The sequence below is a fragment of the Typopeltis vanoorti genome, chromosome 20 (genome assembly GCF_054136105.1).
Source record: "Typopeltis vanoorti isolate ZY-2024b chromosome 20, IOZ_Tvanoo_1.0, whole genome shotgun sequence".
NCBI lineage: Eukaryota > Metazoa > Arthropoda > Arachnida > Uropygi > Thelyphonidae > Typopeltis > Typopeltis vanoorti.
Window position 1 is genome coordinate 79,874,412 of NC_143568.1, and position 19,008 is coordinate 79,893,419.

A 19,008-nucleotide genomic window follows, 5' to 3' on the forward strand; every position below is an offset into this window, starting at 1 on the left:
TTTTCAATGATTCTGCATATTTTCATTGTCTTTGTCTTTTTATTGCTGACCTTCATACCATATCTATTACAACAGTTATTCAATTTAGTCAGAGAATCTTGCAGACTTGTAGCGGATTTATTTAGAAGTATAACATCATCCGCATAAATCAAAGAGTTGATATTAACATCTCCAATTTTGATATCATGTTTAATACCACTTTCCTTCATAATGTGATCCATATAGATAATGAATAACAGAGGGAATAATGTACATCCTTGTCTCACACCAGATTTAACATTAAACCATCTTCCTGTACTTCCTTCAATTCTAACTGCTGACTTACAACTCAAATAAAGACTAAGTACTGCTTGATATAATGCCCCATTGACACCATATAACTGTAGCGTATTGAATAGCTTCTCTCTTGGCACCTTGTCATATGCCTTTTCCAAATCGACGAAACTTAAATACAGATCGCTGTTATATTCCCATGCTTTCTCGATTATCTGTCGTAAAGTGAAGATCTGATCCTGAGAGCTTCGCTTCTATTTGGCCTGAATCCAGCTTGTTCTTCACCAAGCTTTTCTTCCACAATTCTTCTCAATCGTTTCTCAAGTATACTTGCATAGATCTTGCCAGGAACACTCATTAGGGAAATACCTCTGTAATTCTCACATTCAGTTTTATTTCCCTTTTTATATATGGGTACTATGAGAGCTCTACTGCAATCATTGGGAATTCGTCCCTCTGTCCAGGCTTTCTGAACTATGCAGTGCAGTCACTGTAAGATTCTTATACCACCATACTTCAGCATTTCTGGTCGAATATCATCTACTCTTGCTGCCTTTCCACATTTCAGGCCTTTGATGGCTTTTTCTACTTCAAGTATGGATATGTATTCCTGACTGCATGCCTGGTCAGTGTTTTTTACCACTGTGCTGTCATCACTGCTTATTTCATTTAGCAGTTTTTCAAAGTAATTACTCCATACTTCATTTTCATTGTATATTCTTGCCAAAGTCCTCCCATGACTTTTGTTTAGCTAGTTTTACACAGTGTTTAGCATTCTTACATTTGTCTCTATATTCTCTAAGAGCACAAGCTGACTTATTTGCCAGGAACTTTTGATATGATTTCTTCTTTTCCTTGACTGCCTCTTTAACTTCCTGTGTCCACCAGGGAGTTCTGATTTTTTTATCCTTGCAGACAACCTCACCACATGCCTCTCTGGCAGAATCAATCAATGTTTTTTTCAGAGTTTGCCACTGAATCTCCAAGGTTTGATTCCTGTTCTCAAACTGTTTCATTTTATCTTCAATAATCTTTGTGTATTTTAATCTTTGTAATTGTAGTTGTTATTTTGTATGTTAATTGTATTTTGTAATTGTTATTCATTTTAACCTGGTTCAGAAATCCTGCTCAAATTCCATGACCAAACATGGAAACCACTCAAGCCACTTCAGGCCTCCAATAAGCAGTGCTGTGGTCTCACATCAGATGACAAAATTCATCTCTTACCTAAAAGAATTACAAACATCCGTACCCAATGTGAGTTTCGAATCCACAGTTCAGTGGTGGGAGAGGAGGGTACATTATCTAGTTGGTTGTTAATGACATGATATTTTTGATTACAGTTTATTTTTGAATGTTTCAAAAGAGAAGCAATTAATTACTTATTTCACTTTGGGAGCATGCATCTATCTATCTATCTATATATATATATAAATTTTTTTTTTCCCAGTAAAGAAGTCTAACCAATTGAATTCACAAATTGAATAAGAATTCAGCAATAGGGACTGACGGAATATCAGCATGTGTGCTAGAGTGTTCAGCTGAACTGGCCATTCCTTTGACCAGGATGTTTAATATGAATCTCAGAACAGGGAAGATTTCGCAGGAATGGAAGGAATGTATGGTAATTCCATTGCACAAGGGTGGTGCAAAGACCGGTGTATCTAACTATTGACCAATTAGTATCTCAATAGTGGTGGTGAAGATTATGGAAAAATTTGTTAGGGCGCGCATTCAGAAATGGGTTGACAGTGAATCTCTACTTTGCAATGAACAACATGGGTTTACTAATGGAAGGTCATGTTTTAGCAACTTGCTCACATTCTATACCAATGTTACCATTGAACCAGACAAGGGGAATGGATACACCATGATACTTTTTGGATTTTACTAAGGCTTTTGACAGAATACAGCATGGTAGACTGTTGCATAAATTGGAGAAAATAGGTTTGGGTTATACAATATTAACATGGATAAGAGGATGGCTGACTGACAGATATCAGAAAATGGTATATGGTGGATCTGAGTCTGCAAGGTTTAAGGTAACAAGTCATGTACCACAAGGATCAGTGCTTGGTCCACTGTTATTCAATCTGTACATTAATGATATTGAGAAGGATTTGACAAGCGACATACAGCTATTTACTGATGATGCAAAGATATGTAAGGTAATCAGGAATGCTGCTGATATGCAGTCTTTGCAGAATTTGAATAGGCTGGAATTGTGGGCATGGGAAAACGGGTGTCAGTTCAATGTCAGTAAATGTAAAGTCATTCACTTTAACATGATTAGATAGCCAACGTCGTATTATATTGATGGGATTAGGCTAGCAGAAACTGATGAGGATAGGAGTGTTAATAGATAGGAAGTTGAAGTTCAGGGGCCATGTGGTAAAGATTGCAAATACAACTCAAAAGATAATTGCAATGCTGAAACGAACATTCACATGTAAAGATAAGGATGTTATTTTGCCCCTTTACAAGGCCTTGATAAGACCTCACTTGGATTATTATGTGCCGCTCTGGTCTCTTGGTTTCCGTTGTGATTCTGATATATTAGAGAGAGTACAAAGGAGAGTGTTAAAAATGATATCAGGATTGTGGAATACTGATCATAAAGACAGATTGAGAATTTGTAGACTGCAGACACTAGCAAACAGGAGAAAGAGGAATGATATGATTGAGACTTACAAACTTCTAAAAGGGTCATACAGGATTTCAATTGATGGAATTTTTCAATTTATGGAGGGTGGAGAAAGGATGAGAGGACATCCTTGGAGGCTGAAAATGAAGGCTGCCAAGAAGGGTGTGAGGGCTAGATTATTTTCTCGAGGGTGGTGCGTGATTGGAATGGATTACCTTTGGATGTTGCGAGTGCAAGTAGTGTGAATGAATTCAAGAATAAGTATGATAGCTGGTGTGTGTGTAGTAAGTGGCCTCCCTTGATGAGTCTCCGACTCCCTGGAAGTCTCTCTTAATAATAATAATAAGAATAATAATATAAAATTTAAAATTTCTTAGTGTCATAAAATACTAGTATTGGAGGAAAAGGTAAATACTAGTATTGCATCCACAGACGGCAATTTAGCTTATGCTGATTTACATAATGATGAATGATAGGATTTACGTAATTTTATTATCATTTTCTTTAATATAATTACTCTAAAGTGCACATATGATCTTAAACTAGCTCTGTAAGCGATAACAGCATACAACATATCTTTCATACGCAGAAAAGTGGAGTAGTTTTCAAAATACACGTGTATTCAATAACTGAAGCATGCCACCTTCTGTATTAGTTCGGATAAAAAAAATCACACCTGGATGGGTGTCTAAATGCACAGAACAGTGAATGGTTAGAAGAGTAAATATTCTTGATATTGTGCCCTTTCTCCTTAACCATTTTTAAATATTTTATTCTCCCTAATAACTATTCTAATTCCATCTACAGAGCCTGTAGTAAGAAAGAATATTAATAACTATCCAGATCAAAAAATTTCAGAAAGCTAAATATAATCGAAATATTAATAATATATAAAATATTTCTTTTTTTTTTTCATATATGGGAATTTTTTTTTTTCACCGTGAAGAATTTTAATGCAATTAATTTTCCCATGATTAATTTTCATGCAATGAATAGTCTCCGCGATGAATTTTCTTGCAATGAATTGTCCAGACACATAAGAGATCACTATAACTTACATATCGTGTCCAATTATGATTCTTCTAATATAACAAGTATATAACATATTCTGTGAGCCTTCATAGATACAGTCACTGGATTTTGCAGTGACTATATTGACTAATTTAATTTTCTAGTAACCAGTATCCCTTGGTTACACAAAAAAAAAAAAAAAAAAATTGTAAAAACTCACTAACTTATTTTAAACATTTTTATAAACTATCTGATAATGTATTTAATCTATTTGTATATATAAGGAAAATATTTTTATTTTCCAAACAAAATAATCAGCCAAAAATAAATGTAAAAATGAACAGAAAATAAGATAGTAATACTAGACTTGTAAATTTATAAATATCATTTATATATGATGAGAATAATAAACTTTGTATTATATTGTAAACAAAAAAAAATTACTGTTCTGCATGTTCCAGGTAAGATTAATGCAAGCATACTTGAGAAGAGACTAACAAAAATTGTGTGAAGAGAAATTGGAGAAAAACAACCTAGGTTCAGGCCAAATAGAGGTTGTCAACATCAGATTTTCACTTTACAACATATACTTCAGAAATCACAGGAATATAACAAAGATCTGTATGTAAGATATGGAAAAAGGGACACAAAAAGGTGCCCAGAGAAGAGATTTCCAAAAATCTACAAATATCATCATCCAATTCCTGACATGTATACCTTCAAGGGGTGTACAGGATATGATAGTACTACATGAAAAATGTACATCATTACTAACTTCCTATCTACAATTTTCCTCCAAATCAGTCTGTTACTTGTCAAGACTCCAACATTATCAGATCTTATATTTCTATCGTCTAAGACACTTTGTACCGTATCAATCCACCTATATCTTGGTCTTCCTCTGGGTCGTTTTCCTGCCAACCTGGCAGAGAACACTTGTTTTGCTAATCTTTCCTCTCCCATTCTGTTTAAGAGCCCACACCATCTGAGATTAGCTCTGCTAACGCATTCCTGGATATTTCCTAATATCCTTGTTTTTAATATGATATTGCCATTGATGCCATCTGTTCACGCCTCTAATCTTTCTCAGGACTCTCATATCTGCAGTCTCTAGTCTTTGGTCAAGTGTTTTACTTCCCAGCTCTCAGATCCATAAATTAAAACTGGTTTGAACACTGTCTTGTATACAGCTAATTTAGGGTTCCGACTAATTTCTCTCTTATTCCATATGAATTTATTCAATTGACTGCCTACCATACCACCTTTCTTGATTCTGTTGTCTATTTCTATATTTAATTTACCATCTTCAGTAAAAATCTTGCCTAAATAACTGAAATGTTTTACTTTTTCCACAGGTTCCCCGTTCACAACACAGTTGACATTTTCAACAATTCTACCTATTTTCATTGTCTTTGTCTTTTTAATGCTAACCTTCATACCATATCTATTACAACAGTTATTCAATTTAGTCAGGAATCTTGCAAACTTGTAGCGGATTTATTTAGAAGTATAACATCATCCACATAAAGCAAAGAGCTGACATTAACATCTCCAATTTTGATATCATGTTTAATACCCTTTTCTTTCATAATGTGATCCATATAGATAATGAATAACAGAAGTGATAATGTACATCCTTGTCTCACACCAGATTTAACACTAAACCATCTTCCTGTACTTCCTTCAATCCTAACTGCTGATTTACAACTCAAATAAAGACTAAGTATTGCTTGATATAATGCCACATTGACACTATATAACTGTAGCATATTGAATAGCTTCTCTCTTGGCACCTTGTCATATGCCTTTTCCAGATCGACAAAACTTAAATACAGATCTTTATTATATTCCCATACTTTCTCAACTATTTGTCGTAAAGTGAAGATCTGATCCTGACAGCCTCTATTTGGCCTGAACCCAGCTTGTTCTTCACCAAGCTTTTCTTCCACAATTCTTCTCAATCTTTTCTCAAGTATACTTGCATAGATCTTGCCAGGAACACTCAGTAGGGAAATACCTCTGTAATTCTCACATTCAGTTTTATTTCCCTTTTTATATATGGGTACTATTAGAGCTCTACTCCAATCATCAGGAATTCGTCCCTCTGTCCAGACCTTCTGAACTATGCAGTGCCGCCACTGTAAGACTTTTATTTATACCACTATACTTCAGCATTTCTGGTCGAATATCATCTACTCCTGCTGCCTTTCCACATTTCAAGCCTTTGATGGCTTTTTCTACTTCAAGTATGGATATATATTCCTGACTGTATGCCTGTTGAGTGTTTTTTACCACTGTGCTATCACTGCTTGTTTCATTTAGCAATTTTTCAAAGTAATTACTCTATACTTTAAGGATATCTTTTTCTCCTCTTTTCATGTCACCTTTGTCATCTCTAACTCCTTTTACAGCACTCTATCCTCCATTTCTAAGCTTCTTCAACAACCTCCAGAATATTTTGCAACCTTCTTGATATTTAATTTCTATGTTCTTGCCAAAGTCCTCCCATGACTTTTGTTTAGCTAGTTTTACACAGTGTTTCGCTTTCTTACATTCATCTCTGTATTCTCTAAGAGCAAAAGCTGATTTATTTGCCAGGAAAACTTTTGATATGCTTTCTTCTTTTCCTTCACTGCCTCTTTAACTTCCTGTGTCCACCACGGAGTTCTGATTTTTCTATCCTTGCAGACAACCTCACCATATGCCTCTCTGGAAGAATCAATCAATGTTTCCTTCAGAGTTTGCCACTGAATCTCCAAGGTTTGATTCCTGTTCTTAAACTCTTCATTTTCTTTTCAATAATATTTCTGTATTTTAGTCTACAGTTCACATCTGAGAGCTGCTCAACTTTTATTCGCTTTAAAACTTTCTTACATGTTATTCTTTTCAATATGAAATTCAATTTTATCCTGCTCAAGACTAAATAGTGATCACTTCCAATTTCAAATCCTCTGTACACTCTGGTGTCCTGCACCAGGGAGAAAACATCACTATCAACAATAACATAGTCAATGAGACTTTTCTTATTCCTAGCCTCTTCTCTCCATGTGAATTTGTGCACATTTTTATGTTGGAACATGGTGTTAGTAATAACCAGTCCATGTCTTGAGCAGAAATCCAACAGGTATTTGCCATTATTATTAGCTTTGCTCTTTTCTCCAAATTTTCCCAAAATATTTTTGTATGTCTGACAATCATTTCCTACTCTGCTATTCAGATCCCAACAAGGACAACTTTTCCTTTTTCATTGTGTCAGTTGCTTTTTCTAAAGCATCAAAAAATTCCTCCACTTCTGCCTTAGTAGAACTTTCTGTGGGACCATAGGCACAAATAAGTCTCATTGTCCAGTTCCCCATTCTCATATTTGCCCACATCACTCTATTTGAGACTGCCTGCCATTCAAGCCTCGTATTTTGTGTTGAATACTATGGCTACGCCTTCATTTCCTTGATTGTCATTTCCTGAATATAACATTTTGTATTTTTTGCTCAGAAAGATCTCACCACTTTTTGTCTTTTTTTGTTTCAGTCACCCCTATTATGTCGATCTGGTACTTATCTAATTCTTCAGCTACCTCCATTTCTTTGCCATTCAGGCTTCTTATGTTGTTAGTACCGATCTTTAACTCTGGTGATGTTGAGTTGTGGTGTGCTTTCAGATTTAATTTCAGATTTTGGGGTGTGCTTTCAGATTTTCAGTATGCTACAAATAATATGGGGTAAATGGAACATTATGCAGAGCAATACGTAGTCTATATTTAAGTTGCAAGTCAGCAGTTAGAATTGAAGGAAATAGAGGAAGATGGTTAGATATAAAATCAAGTGTAAGACAAGGGTGTACACTTTTGACACTCTTATTCAACATACAGTGTAACCATGTAGAACAACAAAGTTGCACAGCATTTCTCAATACCTAACAGCAGAGAAGGTACAAGTCACTGGTCCTGTCAGGCGAAGTTCTTTGAAAAAGTATAAACTGATAATAAACAATGAGTGTGTGTGTGTGTGAGTTAACACTACCATTCAGAGAAAAATGTGTCTTGTCATTCCACAAGATCTTCCACCTCCATTCGAACTAAGAATGTCAGTACAAACTGCAGTCAAGTTTCTGCATCACAATGAAGCAAAGCTTGGGTATCGGAGATCTTGTAGATGATAATCCTCAGCAGTTGATGCAAGAGTTTCCACACAGTTGAGTATGGCATGTCCAGTTGACTTGATATTGCCCGAGCACTGCTGGCCCTTCTGCATTATTCATTCTGTGTTTCACGATGGTAGTTGCAACTTCATCAACTTGTTGAGGAATAATCCGTTTGCACCTATGTTTTGGCCTCACTGCTAAAGATCTGCTATTTTCAGATTGTAAAATCATTTTTCTAAGATTTGTTTCTGTATTTGTTATTTCCTCTATTCTTCAAATGCCAGAATTCTTGAGGGCAGCATTAGCATTACCACGTAGTTGATAGTAAAGCTTGAATAGCAACATACATTCCAATAAAGTGGGATCCATAGCACTTTGATCTTATCAGAATGATGCAAATCCATTTTGGTCTTCCCTGTATCCACCAACTCATCAGTAGAAACAGTGAGATTATGCAAATATCAAATGATTCTAGTGCCAAATGTTCCCTGGTGACAGAATGTTGTACTATTTTTTTTATCTTCTGTAAATAAAAATCACATGTCCCAGAGTGTACTTTCACCAAGTCTGATTGAATTTCATTCAATACATTTTTTAATAAAGGGCTCTGAACACCTACTCTTTAATTATGGCTACCCTGTATGTATGGATTGCATCCTGAAAGAAAGTGGCATTAAACCTAATATTAGAATTGGAGATACCAGAGTTAGCTCTTTGCTTTATGCAAATGATGTACTTCTCCGCATACATCCAGTGAAGGTCTCCATAATTTTCTAATTAAATTGAATAAAAGTAACAAATTTGGCATGAAAATCAGCAATAAAGAAACTAAAACTATGAAAGGCAGAAACAGAAAACTTTACCATATTCTTAATGGACACATATAGAACAAGTAAAATGTATCAGATATTTAGGCACAGCTCTTCAGTTTAGTAAAATGACAAACTGAATATGAATATAAATACAGAAAAAGCAAAGCTTGTATGATGGGGAGCCAGATTAATAAATTTATATGAAATCACTAAACTAACAGAATACATGACAGCGCTCAAACCAAATTTTAGCTTATGGATCTAAGAGTTGGATTAGAAAAAAAGCAGTTGGTCCAAGAATACAGACAACAAATATGAGGTGAGAAAAATTAGGAAAATGAACAGATGGAATTAATGGTAGAATCATATTAAAAAAGAATATGGTAGTAAGGAGCTTAGCATTCAAGAATGTGTGAGGAGCTAACCTAACATGGAATGACTATTTAATCAATATGGGAAAAGAAAGGTTAGCAAAACACAGGGGTTTGATGCCGAGATGGCAAGAAAAATCCCAGAGGAATACCAGGATATAGGTGGACTGTTTCATTCTGAAGTGCCTTAGAAGTTAGAGATGTAAGATATGACAATACTGAAGTGCTGATAAGTAATAGACTCATTTGGAGGAAAGCTGTTGACAGGAGATTAGTAATAATGTAAACTTAATCATGAATACTGTAAAACAAGCTTGTATACTTCTTGAAGGTACATACAGGCTTACTTATTGGAGCAGTTCACTAGGGATGTTTCTGTACACTGGAATGACAAGGTTAATTTTAAAAGATGGCTTACAGATAGAAATTCTTTAATAATAGTAAATATCTTCTGCTGCTTGAGCGTATCCTAAAACATTTCAACTCTAGAATAGCTTCTATCAAACAGCACCATTATCGCAAATGGTCTGAGTTCTAAAGAATGCTTGGGTGCTGCTTGCGCACTTATCTGTAATGTCAAGAATCCAGATGTCACTACTCAGAGGAGGTAAAGTTAATTTCCTCCATTACAGCTGCAGCCATTCCTCTAAAGTGGAACAAGAGCTCATAAAAAAAAAATATTTAAATTCAAAAACAAGTATTACCCAGTTGTAATGAGTTCAAGGATTTCAGTCATCTAAACAACAAACTAGAAAGCAGTTTTACCGGGATGAATAGCAAAGAACTGCCAGTGTGTGTGTGTGTGTGTGTGTGTGTGTGTGTGTGTGTGTGTGTGTGTGTGTGTGTGTGTGTGTGCTTCACTATGAGTAAGATATGAACTTCATCTTCAATCCTGTCAAGTCAGAGTGCCAGGAAACCATCTAAAAATTGTTTGAAAACCTGCACATTCAACAAAGCAGATCTGTTGGTCTTCCATGTCTTCCAAGTTTGTGGTATCTAAGGTCACAAGCTCACTAATTAAACTTTGATTTATTTATATCTTTTAATCATTCCAGCTGGTTTTTTCTCTACTTGAAACTGATTTTTCATCATGCAGAATAAGTACATATGCCTGAGAACATACGCATTTAACAGATGAAAATATTACATAGTGGCTGGTAGTGTGGAGTAGTGTAGTGCAGTGATGGTGGATTGTGCAGAATGTGGATCATGAAGTGTGGTGAAGAGTTGCTTTCTACAATGAGGCCTCTGACTCCTGGGGGATGTCTTGTCATGATATTAATTTTATGAACTAAATTAAATATCTGTCCTTTGTCACCATTAACAATGATAGATACTATTTTTCTTTTGTTGAGCCTAATCTTAATTATAATTTTTCTTTCTTATCTTCATTTAGTTCTCTCATTCTATTCCAATAATTATTTTTATTTTCCACATTCCAATTACAAAAATAATTTGAATTGAAGCCGAATTATTTACACACAAAAAAACTATTTAAAAATAGTTTTTTAATACACAAAAAAAATGATTTACAAAAAACACACACTGCAAAGTCTGTGGAGGCAACCTCAATTTTTGTTTGGGAGGAGTGAAATGTTTCTTCCAAGGATAAAGACAAATGTCTAGACATCCAAACAGATTCCAATAATAATTATGAAAAAATGGCAAGATGTCTGGTGAAAATAATAAGCAATTTAGTTACAATAATAACACAGGAATTAAGTATCAACCAGCACAGCAGATAAGCTCCCTAAACTGAATAAAAGGTTAGTTTTGGAAATTCTAAAAACTAACTTGAACATGAAAAAAATTTGTATGAAGGTAATTTGAAAAATAATGAAGAAAGAAATTTTGCAAAAATAAGGATCAATCAAATGCTTTCTATTATCACCATTCTTTTGAATTCTCTCCTAAAATTAGTAACTCTCTCAAGAGATTGTATTTTCAATCCATCAACACACACACACACACACACACACACACACACACACACACACACACACACACACACACACACACACACACACACACACACAGGGCTCCAGAAATTCAACTTAAATCTACTAGCCAGAAAGAGTTTACTCACCAACGCTATCAATCTACTTTATATCAATATTGTTATAGGTGATGTAAAAAATAAATGTTAGGTTGACAAAACAAAGTAATACATTCTTTAATTCTCAATATACATTATGCGTAAATTATACAACAGAAAAGGCTTCTGTTTGAGGTGGATTTAAAATGTGTGACACAACATAGCTCATCACAATTTAGCTTGTGTTTTCTTTCAGTTATTGTTCATAATGACGGGTAAATTTATATAAATTATCCATAAACAATAATAAAATTTAAGAAAACAGATAGTACTCTATGTGGAGCCAGACTCACTTTTTTCAGTGCACTCATGTGACAATTATCTTGCAAAAAATTGCAAAGTTATCTTGCAAAGTCAAAGTCTTTGCGAGATAACTATTTTTTAAATAACAGGTATTATAAAAGAATGTGCTAAGTACAATTTTCATACATTTCATTATACTAAACTAATTCATGCTGGGAGCCGTGAAAATAAGCTTAGGACAATACCATATTACAATTATACACCAACTTAAGGGAGTAAAGTTGTTGGAAGAATAACATGCATAGATCTACTATAGTATTCAATTAGATTGTGCCAATTTTAATTTTTATGCTTATAATGACCAGTTTATTTTGTTAATGAAATTATACTGTGAGAAAAGTACCATTATTATTCTTAATAGATTGTCTATCACATGTCATCTATATGTGGATACATTTAAGCTTAAAACTTACATATATACTTAATATTATTTAATATTATATTAAAATTATATATATAAAAAATATATTTGAATGCATTTAGAATGAGGCCAAAAATTCACTCGTCACCTGTCTCTGTTTACTTGTCTGTGGCGAGTGAGGGAGTGGATTTCTGGAGCCCTGTGTATGTGAGCATGTACACACACACACACACACACACACACACACACACACACACACACACACACACACACACACACACACACACACACACGTGCATGATTTTTAAACAGCTTAACTAATTAGATATAACTATCTAATATGTTTAACTACAGCACAAGCTATTTAGAAGTTGGTGAAATATACCTGAAATATAATTTTCATTAAAAGGCATTTATTATAACAGTGTTACTGTTAGACCTCTTGTTTCTTCTATTGAAATTATCAGTAGCATTAAATAAACAAACAAACCATAAGGGAAAAAAATGCTTACTTGCAGTCATAAACTGCATCAAATGTAAACTGCTTTGGTGGCTCATCATTAAGATTCTTCGGATTACTGACTTCAACCACACCTCGTTCAGGATAAACATTAACCACTCTTGTAAGAAAGAAAAATAAGGTGTTAGGAAAATACTAATAATGCTCTATGTACATCTGTTGAAATTTAATATGCACAATATAATCCTACATTAAAAATGCATTGGTTTCATTCTCACCTATATTTTATTTTCAATCATATCTGGATTGAATCCATGTGTTGAGGATTAAGTGCTGTAAGGACATCGTGTTGGAGGTTTAGTGGAGGCACCTACAAATGCCCATAGAGGGCACACCACCTAGATAGGACTTTATAGTCACCCACATGTTTCACTTAGTATTGTGTTGTATTTGGGTGTGTGTTACAAGTTATTTGTAATCCATGAAGATGTCTCAGTGACTGAGACAAAATAGTGGAAGCATTAAAATCAGTTTGAATCTCTTCCTAGTAAATATTCCATTAAACCCTCAACATGATATCTAGATTGAATATGATGGATATCAAAATAACAATTGCATCACACATTTTTAAGTTCAAAAAAAGTAAAAGTAATATATATTCATTATTTTACATTTGCTATGTTTGGCTTATAAACTAAGTTTTGAGAGTGATCAAGAGCTAAATGAAATACCCAAGCTCTTAATTAGCCATTTTAATTAACTTTTGTTGTCTTTGATGTGACATTTGGTTTCAGCTGTTGTAATTAGGCAGAAATGTTTACAATGAGAAACCATATATTTTTCTTAACTTTTGATCAGTGTATAAATCATAATCAGTGAAGGGCCCTTTATGTTAAAGGATTTCTGCTTTGTCTCTGAGGAGAACCAACAGTTTTACACAACTATCAGGCTAATTTAAACCTTGTGAGGAAAATGGTGCGATATGACAAAGTGACTCATGACAAAGATTTGTCTTCAACTGCAAACCTTCATGAGTCACTTTCATATCACACTTGAATATCATTTATAGAAAAAGATATTCATCTTTTTTCTATAAATTTTCAGTGCCAAGATGAACACTTTAACATTCTTTCCTTCAAGAAATATACTCTTAAGATGCATCACTATATGAACCATAAGGATATGTTAACAATTAATGTACCATTTATAATGAGAAAATACATTTAAAAAAAAAAGGATGAACCTTAGTAGTTTTATTCATTCTACTCTATCCCCCCCCCCACCCCCCCCCCCCCCCACCCCCCCCCCCCCCCACCCCCCCCCCCCCCCACCCCCCCCCCCCCCCACCCCCCCCCCCCCCCACCCCCCCCCCCCCCCACCCCCCCCCCCCCCCACCCCCCCCCCCCCCCACCCCCCCCCCCCCCCACCCCCCCCCCCCCCCACCCCCCCCCCCCCCCACCCCCCCCCCCCCCCACCCCCCCCCCCCCCCACCCCCCCCCCCCCCCACCCCCCCCCCCCCCCACCCCCCCCCCCCCCCACCCCCCCCCCCCCCCACCCCCCCCCCCCCCCACCCCCCCCCCCCCCCACCCCCCCCCCCCCCCACCCCCCCCCCCCCCCACCCCCCCCCCCCCCCACCCCCCCCCCCCCCCACCCCCCCCCCCCCCCACCCCCCCCCCCCCCCACCCCCCCCCCCCCCCACCCCCCCCCCCCCCCACCCCCCCCCCCCCCCACCCCCCCCCCCCCCCACCCCCCCCCCCCCCCACCCCCCCCCAACAAGCTGGATTCAGGCCAAATAGAGGATGTCAGGATCAGATCTTCACTTTACGACAAATAGTCGAGAAAGCATGGGAATATAACAAAGATCTGTATTTAAGTTTTGTCGATTTGGAAAAGGCATATGACAAGGTGCCAAGAGAGAAGCTATTCAATACGCTGCAATTATATGGTGTCAATGGGGCATTATATCAAGCAATACTTAGTCTTTATTTGAGTTGTAAGTCAGCAGTTAGAATTGAAGGAAGTACAGGAAGATGGTTTAATGTTAAATCTGGTGTGAGACAAGGATGTACGTTATCCCCTCTGTTATTCATTATCTATATGGATCACATTATGAAGGAATGTGGTATTAAACCTGATATCAAAATTGGAGATGTTAATGTCAGCTCTTTGCTTTATGCGGATGATGTTATACTTCTAAATAAATCCGCTACAAGTCTGCAAGATTCTCTGACTAAATTGAATAGCTGTTGTAATAGATATGGTATGAAGGTCAGCAATAAAAAGACAAAGACAATGAAAATAGGCAGAATCATTGAAAATGTCAACTGTGTTGTGAATGGAGAACCTGTGGAACAAGTAAAACATTTCAGCTACTTAAGCACAATTTTCACTGAAGATGGTAAACTAAATATAGAAATAGACAACAGAATCAGCAAAGTTGGTATCGTGGGAAGTCAATTGAATAAATTCATATGGAATAAGAAATAAATTAGTCGGAACACTAAATTAGCTGTATACAAGACTGTGTTCAAACCAATTTTAACTTATGGATCTGAGAGCTGGGTCAGAAGTAAAACACTTGACCAAAGACTAGAGACCGCAGATATGAGAGTCCTGAGAAAGATTAGAGGCATGAACAGATGGCATCAATGGCAATATCATATTAAAAATGAAGATATTAGGAAAGAACTTAACATTGTCAGCATCCAGGAATGCATTAGCAGAGCTAATCTCAGATGGTATGGTCACTTAAATAGAATGGGAGAGGAAAGATTAGCAAAACAAGTGTTCTCTGCCAGGTTGGCAGGAAAACGACCCAGAGGAAGACCAAGATATAGGTGGATTGATAAGGTACAAAGTGCCTTAGACGATAGAAATATAAGATCTGATAATGTTGGAGTCTTGACAAGTAACAGACTGATTTGGAGGAAAATTGTAGATAGGAAGTTAGTAATGATGTAATTTTTTCATGTAGTACTGTCATATCCTGTACACCCCTTGAGGGTACATGGCAGGAATTTGATGATGATGATGATGATGATGATGATTAATTGATCTAATTAATTTATTGTAATTAACTATTCAAACTGAGACAAAAATTATATGAAACTCTCCAGAATCAAGATTATATATCTTTTGGAAGGTATTCCAGAATAAACCACATATGAAATATGTATATCATTCATCTACTAGTTGTGCATTTCTTATGGGATGCTTTTTCAAGATGAAAAATGTATAAAATTATGTATTACAATCAAGAAGAAAAAAAGACAACAATCAAATAAAGATAACAGACAAACTTTTGTTGAATCCTTTTACAAATATTGCATGCTATATAATTTATGTGATGAAGAAATGGACGAGAGATTTTAGATGTGTTGGAGTGAGTCTGATGGTAGAAAAGATTTGTATATAAGGGATTGGCTGCACTTCAGTGGATTTGGCATCAAGAGCTTGGAGAAATTAATTGGAGTAAGACCTAATGCAGAGAGTTGGGGAAGAAATATCAGAATTTTGTGTGTGTGTGTGCATGAGTGAGAGAGAGAGATGTTTAGTCATAGTATGCAAAAGTGACAATGATATGAATGTCATTGAATGAATCTGGTTAATAGGTGAAAATTTTTCCTTTGGATTCAGATTTTCTGAATGTGTCAGTGGGGGGAAGAGAAAGTTGTTCAACCAGGACAAGCAGACTATATATGTAAGTATACAAAAAACCCAGGAGGAAACTTGTTTTGTCTACACAAATGCCAGGACCATCAGAAACAAAAGGGTTGAGTTTGTTGCCTTGCTGAATACATTTTAGCATAAGATTATTGGCATTAGTAAAATCTGGCTATCAGAGTCAGATGGAATAATTATTTATTTAGCTTATGATGTACAGGTCTCAGAATAATATATACAAATTACATAAAACAGCATAAAACAATTGTAAAAATCATATTAAAAGGAGTACAAAACATCAAAATTAAGAATCATGAGTCAGAGCTTAATCCTTAAATCCCTGATCCACTCCAGAGATTCTGGGGTCAGTTTAAAAAAGTCCTCTTTAGAACCTGAAAATAAGTAGATAGGGCACTCAAGCACAATGTGATTGATGGATCCCTCTTCCGCATTGGATCCCTCTTCTGCATTCACAGTTTGGAGTATCGGACCAGTTCCATTTATGCAGGAGATGCTTACATCTCCCATGTCCTGATCTGATTTAAAGTGGTCCATACATGTCTAGGGAGATCGAAGCCCTCCAAACGAGATGTCGGATTTGAAATAGGTGTTTGAAGATTGGAGGTATGTTGAAACCAATACTCTCCCCATGACTCGCATAGGTCAAAGTTCTGGTTGTTTGTTTGCACTGCACTCCTCCAGGCAGGGTGCCTGGATTTCAGTCTTTGTGAAGTATAGAAGGAAATGTCTTGGTGGATAGGCAAGGAACTGTTTCCAATTATTTTTGTCCATTGTTTGCTTAAGGCTTGAGTCTTGCGGAGCAAGAGATGGGCTATATTACTGAGAGTTGAGAGCCAGTAGCCAGGAGTAGATCTTAAAGCTCCAAAGATTATCCTGGATGGAATAATTAGAATTGGATATAGTATTTTAGGAAAGACAGAAGAGGAGGAGATGGGTACTACTAATAATGATTTCTATCCAGGGGGAGTAATCAATGAAAGCAGTGAGTTTGATGCTATGTGTGAAGTCAGGTGACCACAATAAAATATATGGTGAGTAGATGCTACAGACCTGATGGTTCAGCTGTTGAGGATGATGAAATTCACTGCCAAATTACGCTGATGATGGGTGACCAAAATTATCCAAACATTGATTGAGAAAAGGAGAAATCTCATGATAAAAATGAAGGAGAATTTATCATGTTCACTTAAACAGAATGGGAGAGGAAAGATTAGCAAAACAAGTGTTCTCTGCCAGGTTGGTAGGAAAAATACCCAGAGGAAGACCCAAGATATAGGTGGATTGATATGGTAAAAAGTGCCTTAGAAGATAGAAATATAAGATCTGATAATGTTGGTGACAGATAACAGATTGATTTGGAGGAAAATTGTAGATAGGAAGTTAGTAATGATGTAAATTTTGCATGTAGTTCTATCATATCCTGTACACTCCTTGAGGGTACATGACAGGAATTTGATGATGAATGATTTGTTTACAGCATCAGAAGTGGTTTAAATTAAGAATGTGAGATTATCACACCATACTGTCTTGGGAAGTAGACAACCATATGGATGTTCCAATTAGGATAAGTTACATGCTGAAATACAGAGCTGAAAATTATGAAAAACTCAGGAGAATACCATCTTCGGTTCCAATGGTATCAGTTACTGAAAGAAAATGATATCAGCAATGCATAGGAAGTTTGAAAAAGTATTTAAGATAAGGAAATATCTAAATGTGTCTCTAGATCTTGAAAAACAAACAGAATGGGAGTGAATAGATGTGCAACCCTATTAAGCAAGGGATCCATAAGAAAAAGAAGATAGGGAAGAAATATTGAGCGGATAAGAGTGAGAAGAGTTATGAAATATATGAAGCACAGGCTAGAAAAGTTATGAGTATTATACAGAAAGCTAAATCAGATTATGAAAAGCAACTTTTATGCAATAGTGAAAAGAATGTGAAATGTCAGCCTGGTTGGCTGAGTAGTTAGCATATCCACTCTCCAACACCAACAGGTTGTGGGTTCTAATGTTTGTGATTGTCTTTAGATGGAAGATGAATTTCATTGCCTGGTGTGAGACCACCACCTTGCTTATTGGAAGCCTGAAGTGGCTTAAGAAAGTTCCATGTTTGGTCTCTAGAGTTGGGTTTTCAGACAGACTATGTAAAATAAATTTTAAAAAATTACAAAAAAAATCTATATATAAAATTGACAAAAATGGAAAAAAAAAAAAATCCTTAGCCCACCCACTGTACAAATATACAATAAGTTTAGTAATAACCTTTCACGGGTAGTAACCACAAAAAAAAACTGGCTGTGCAGGCTAAAGGCAACTCAAAAAGGTTTTATTGTTGTGCTGTAAGTGAAAGAAGATGCAATAGCTGTTGTATAACCTGGATATCAATTCAGCAATAGGACCAGATGGGATATCAGCAAGTGTGATAAAGGAATGTTCAGAGGCAATTGGCTAGGCACGAGATATAACTTGAGTCTCAACTCAAGAAAGATCCAACAAGAATGTAAATAATGTATAATAGTTCTGCTGTGACCAGGACAATGCAAAATCTGATGCATCTAACTACTGACCTATCAGTATCTCTGGAGTAATGTGAAGATTTTAGAGAAGTTAGTAAAAATCTTGCATACAGAAATGGGTTGACAGACATGCTATAATGTGTCAAGAACATCGTGGGTTTACTAAAGGGAGATCACATTTTATAATAATGTTATAAAACTTTATTATAAACTATGATATTATAACTATGATACTATTAGACTAAGGCATTTGAAAGAATACCATATGAAAAGTTATTGCATGAACTGGAGAATATGGGATTGGAATATAAACTACTGACTTGGATATGTGAATGG

At 36.0% G+C, this 19,008-nt stretch overlaps 1 protein-coding gene across 5 annotated transcripts in view; it reads right to left on the reverse strand.

Annotated features, from left to right (window-relative positions):
- Klp68D (kinesin-like protein 68D) overlaps positions 1 to 19,008 on the reverse strand; it is a 479,354-nt gene that overhangs the window by 403,846 nt on the left and 56,500 nt on the right. For all 5 annotated transcript variants that reach the window (XM_090410558.1, XM_090410557.1, XM_090410556.1 and 2 more), the window contains exon 4: positions 12,523 to 12,630. In XM_090410558.1, the coding sequence (XP_090266684.1) occupies positions 12,523 to 12,630 (108 nt within the window). The remainder of the gene's footprint in view (positions 1 to 12,522; positions 12,631 to 19,008) is intronic.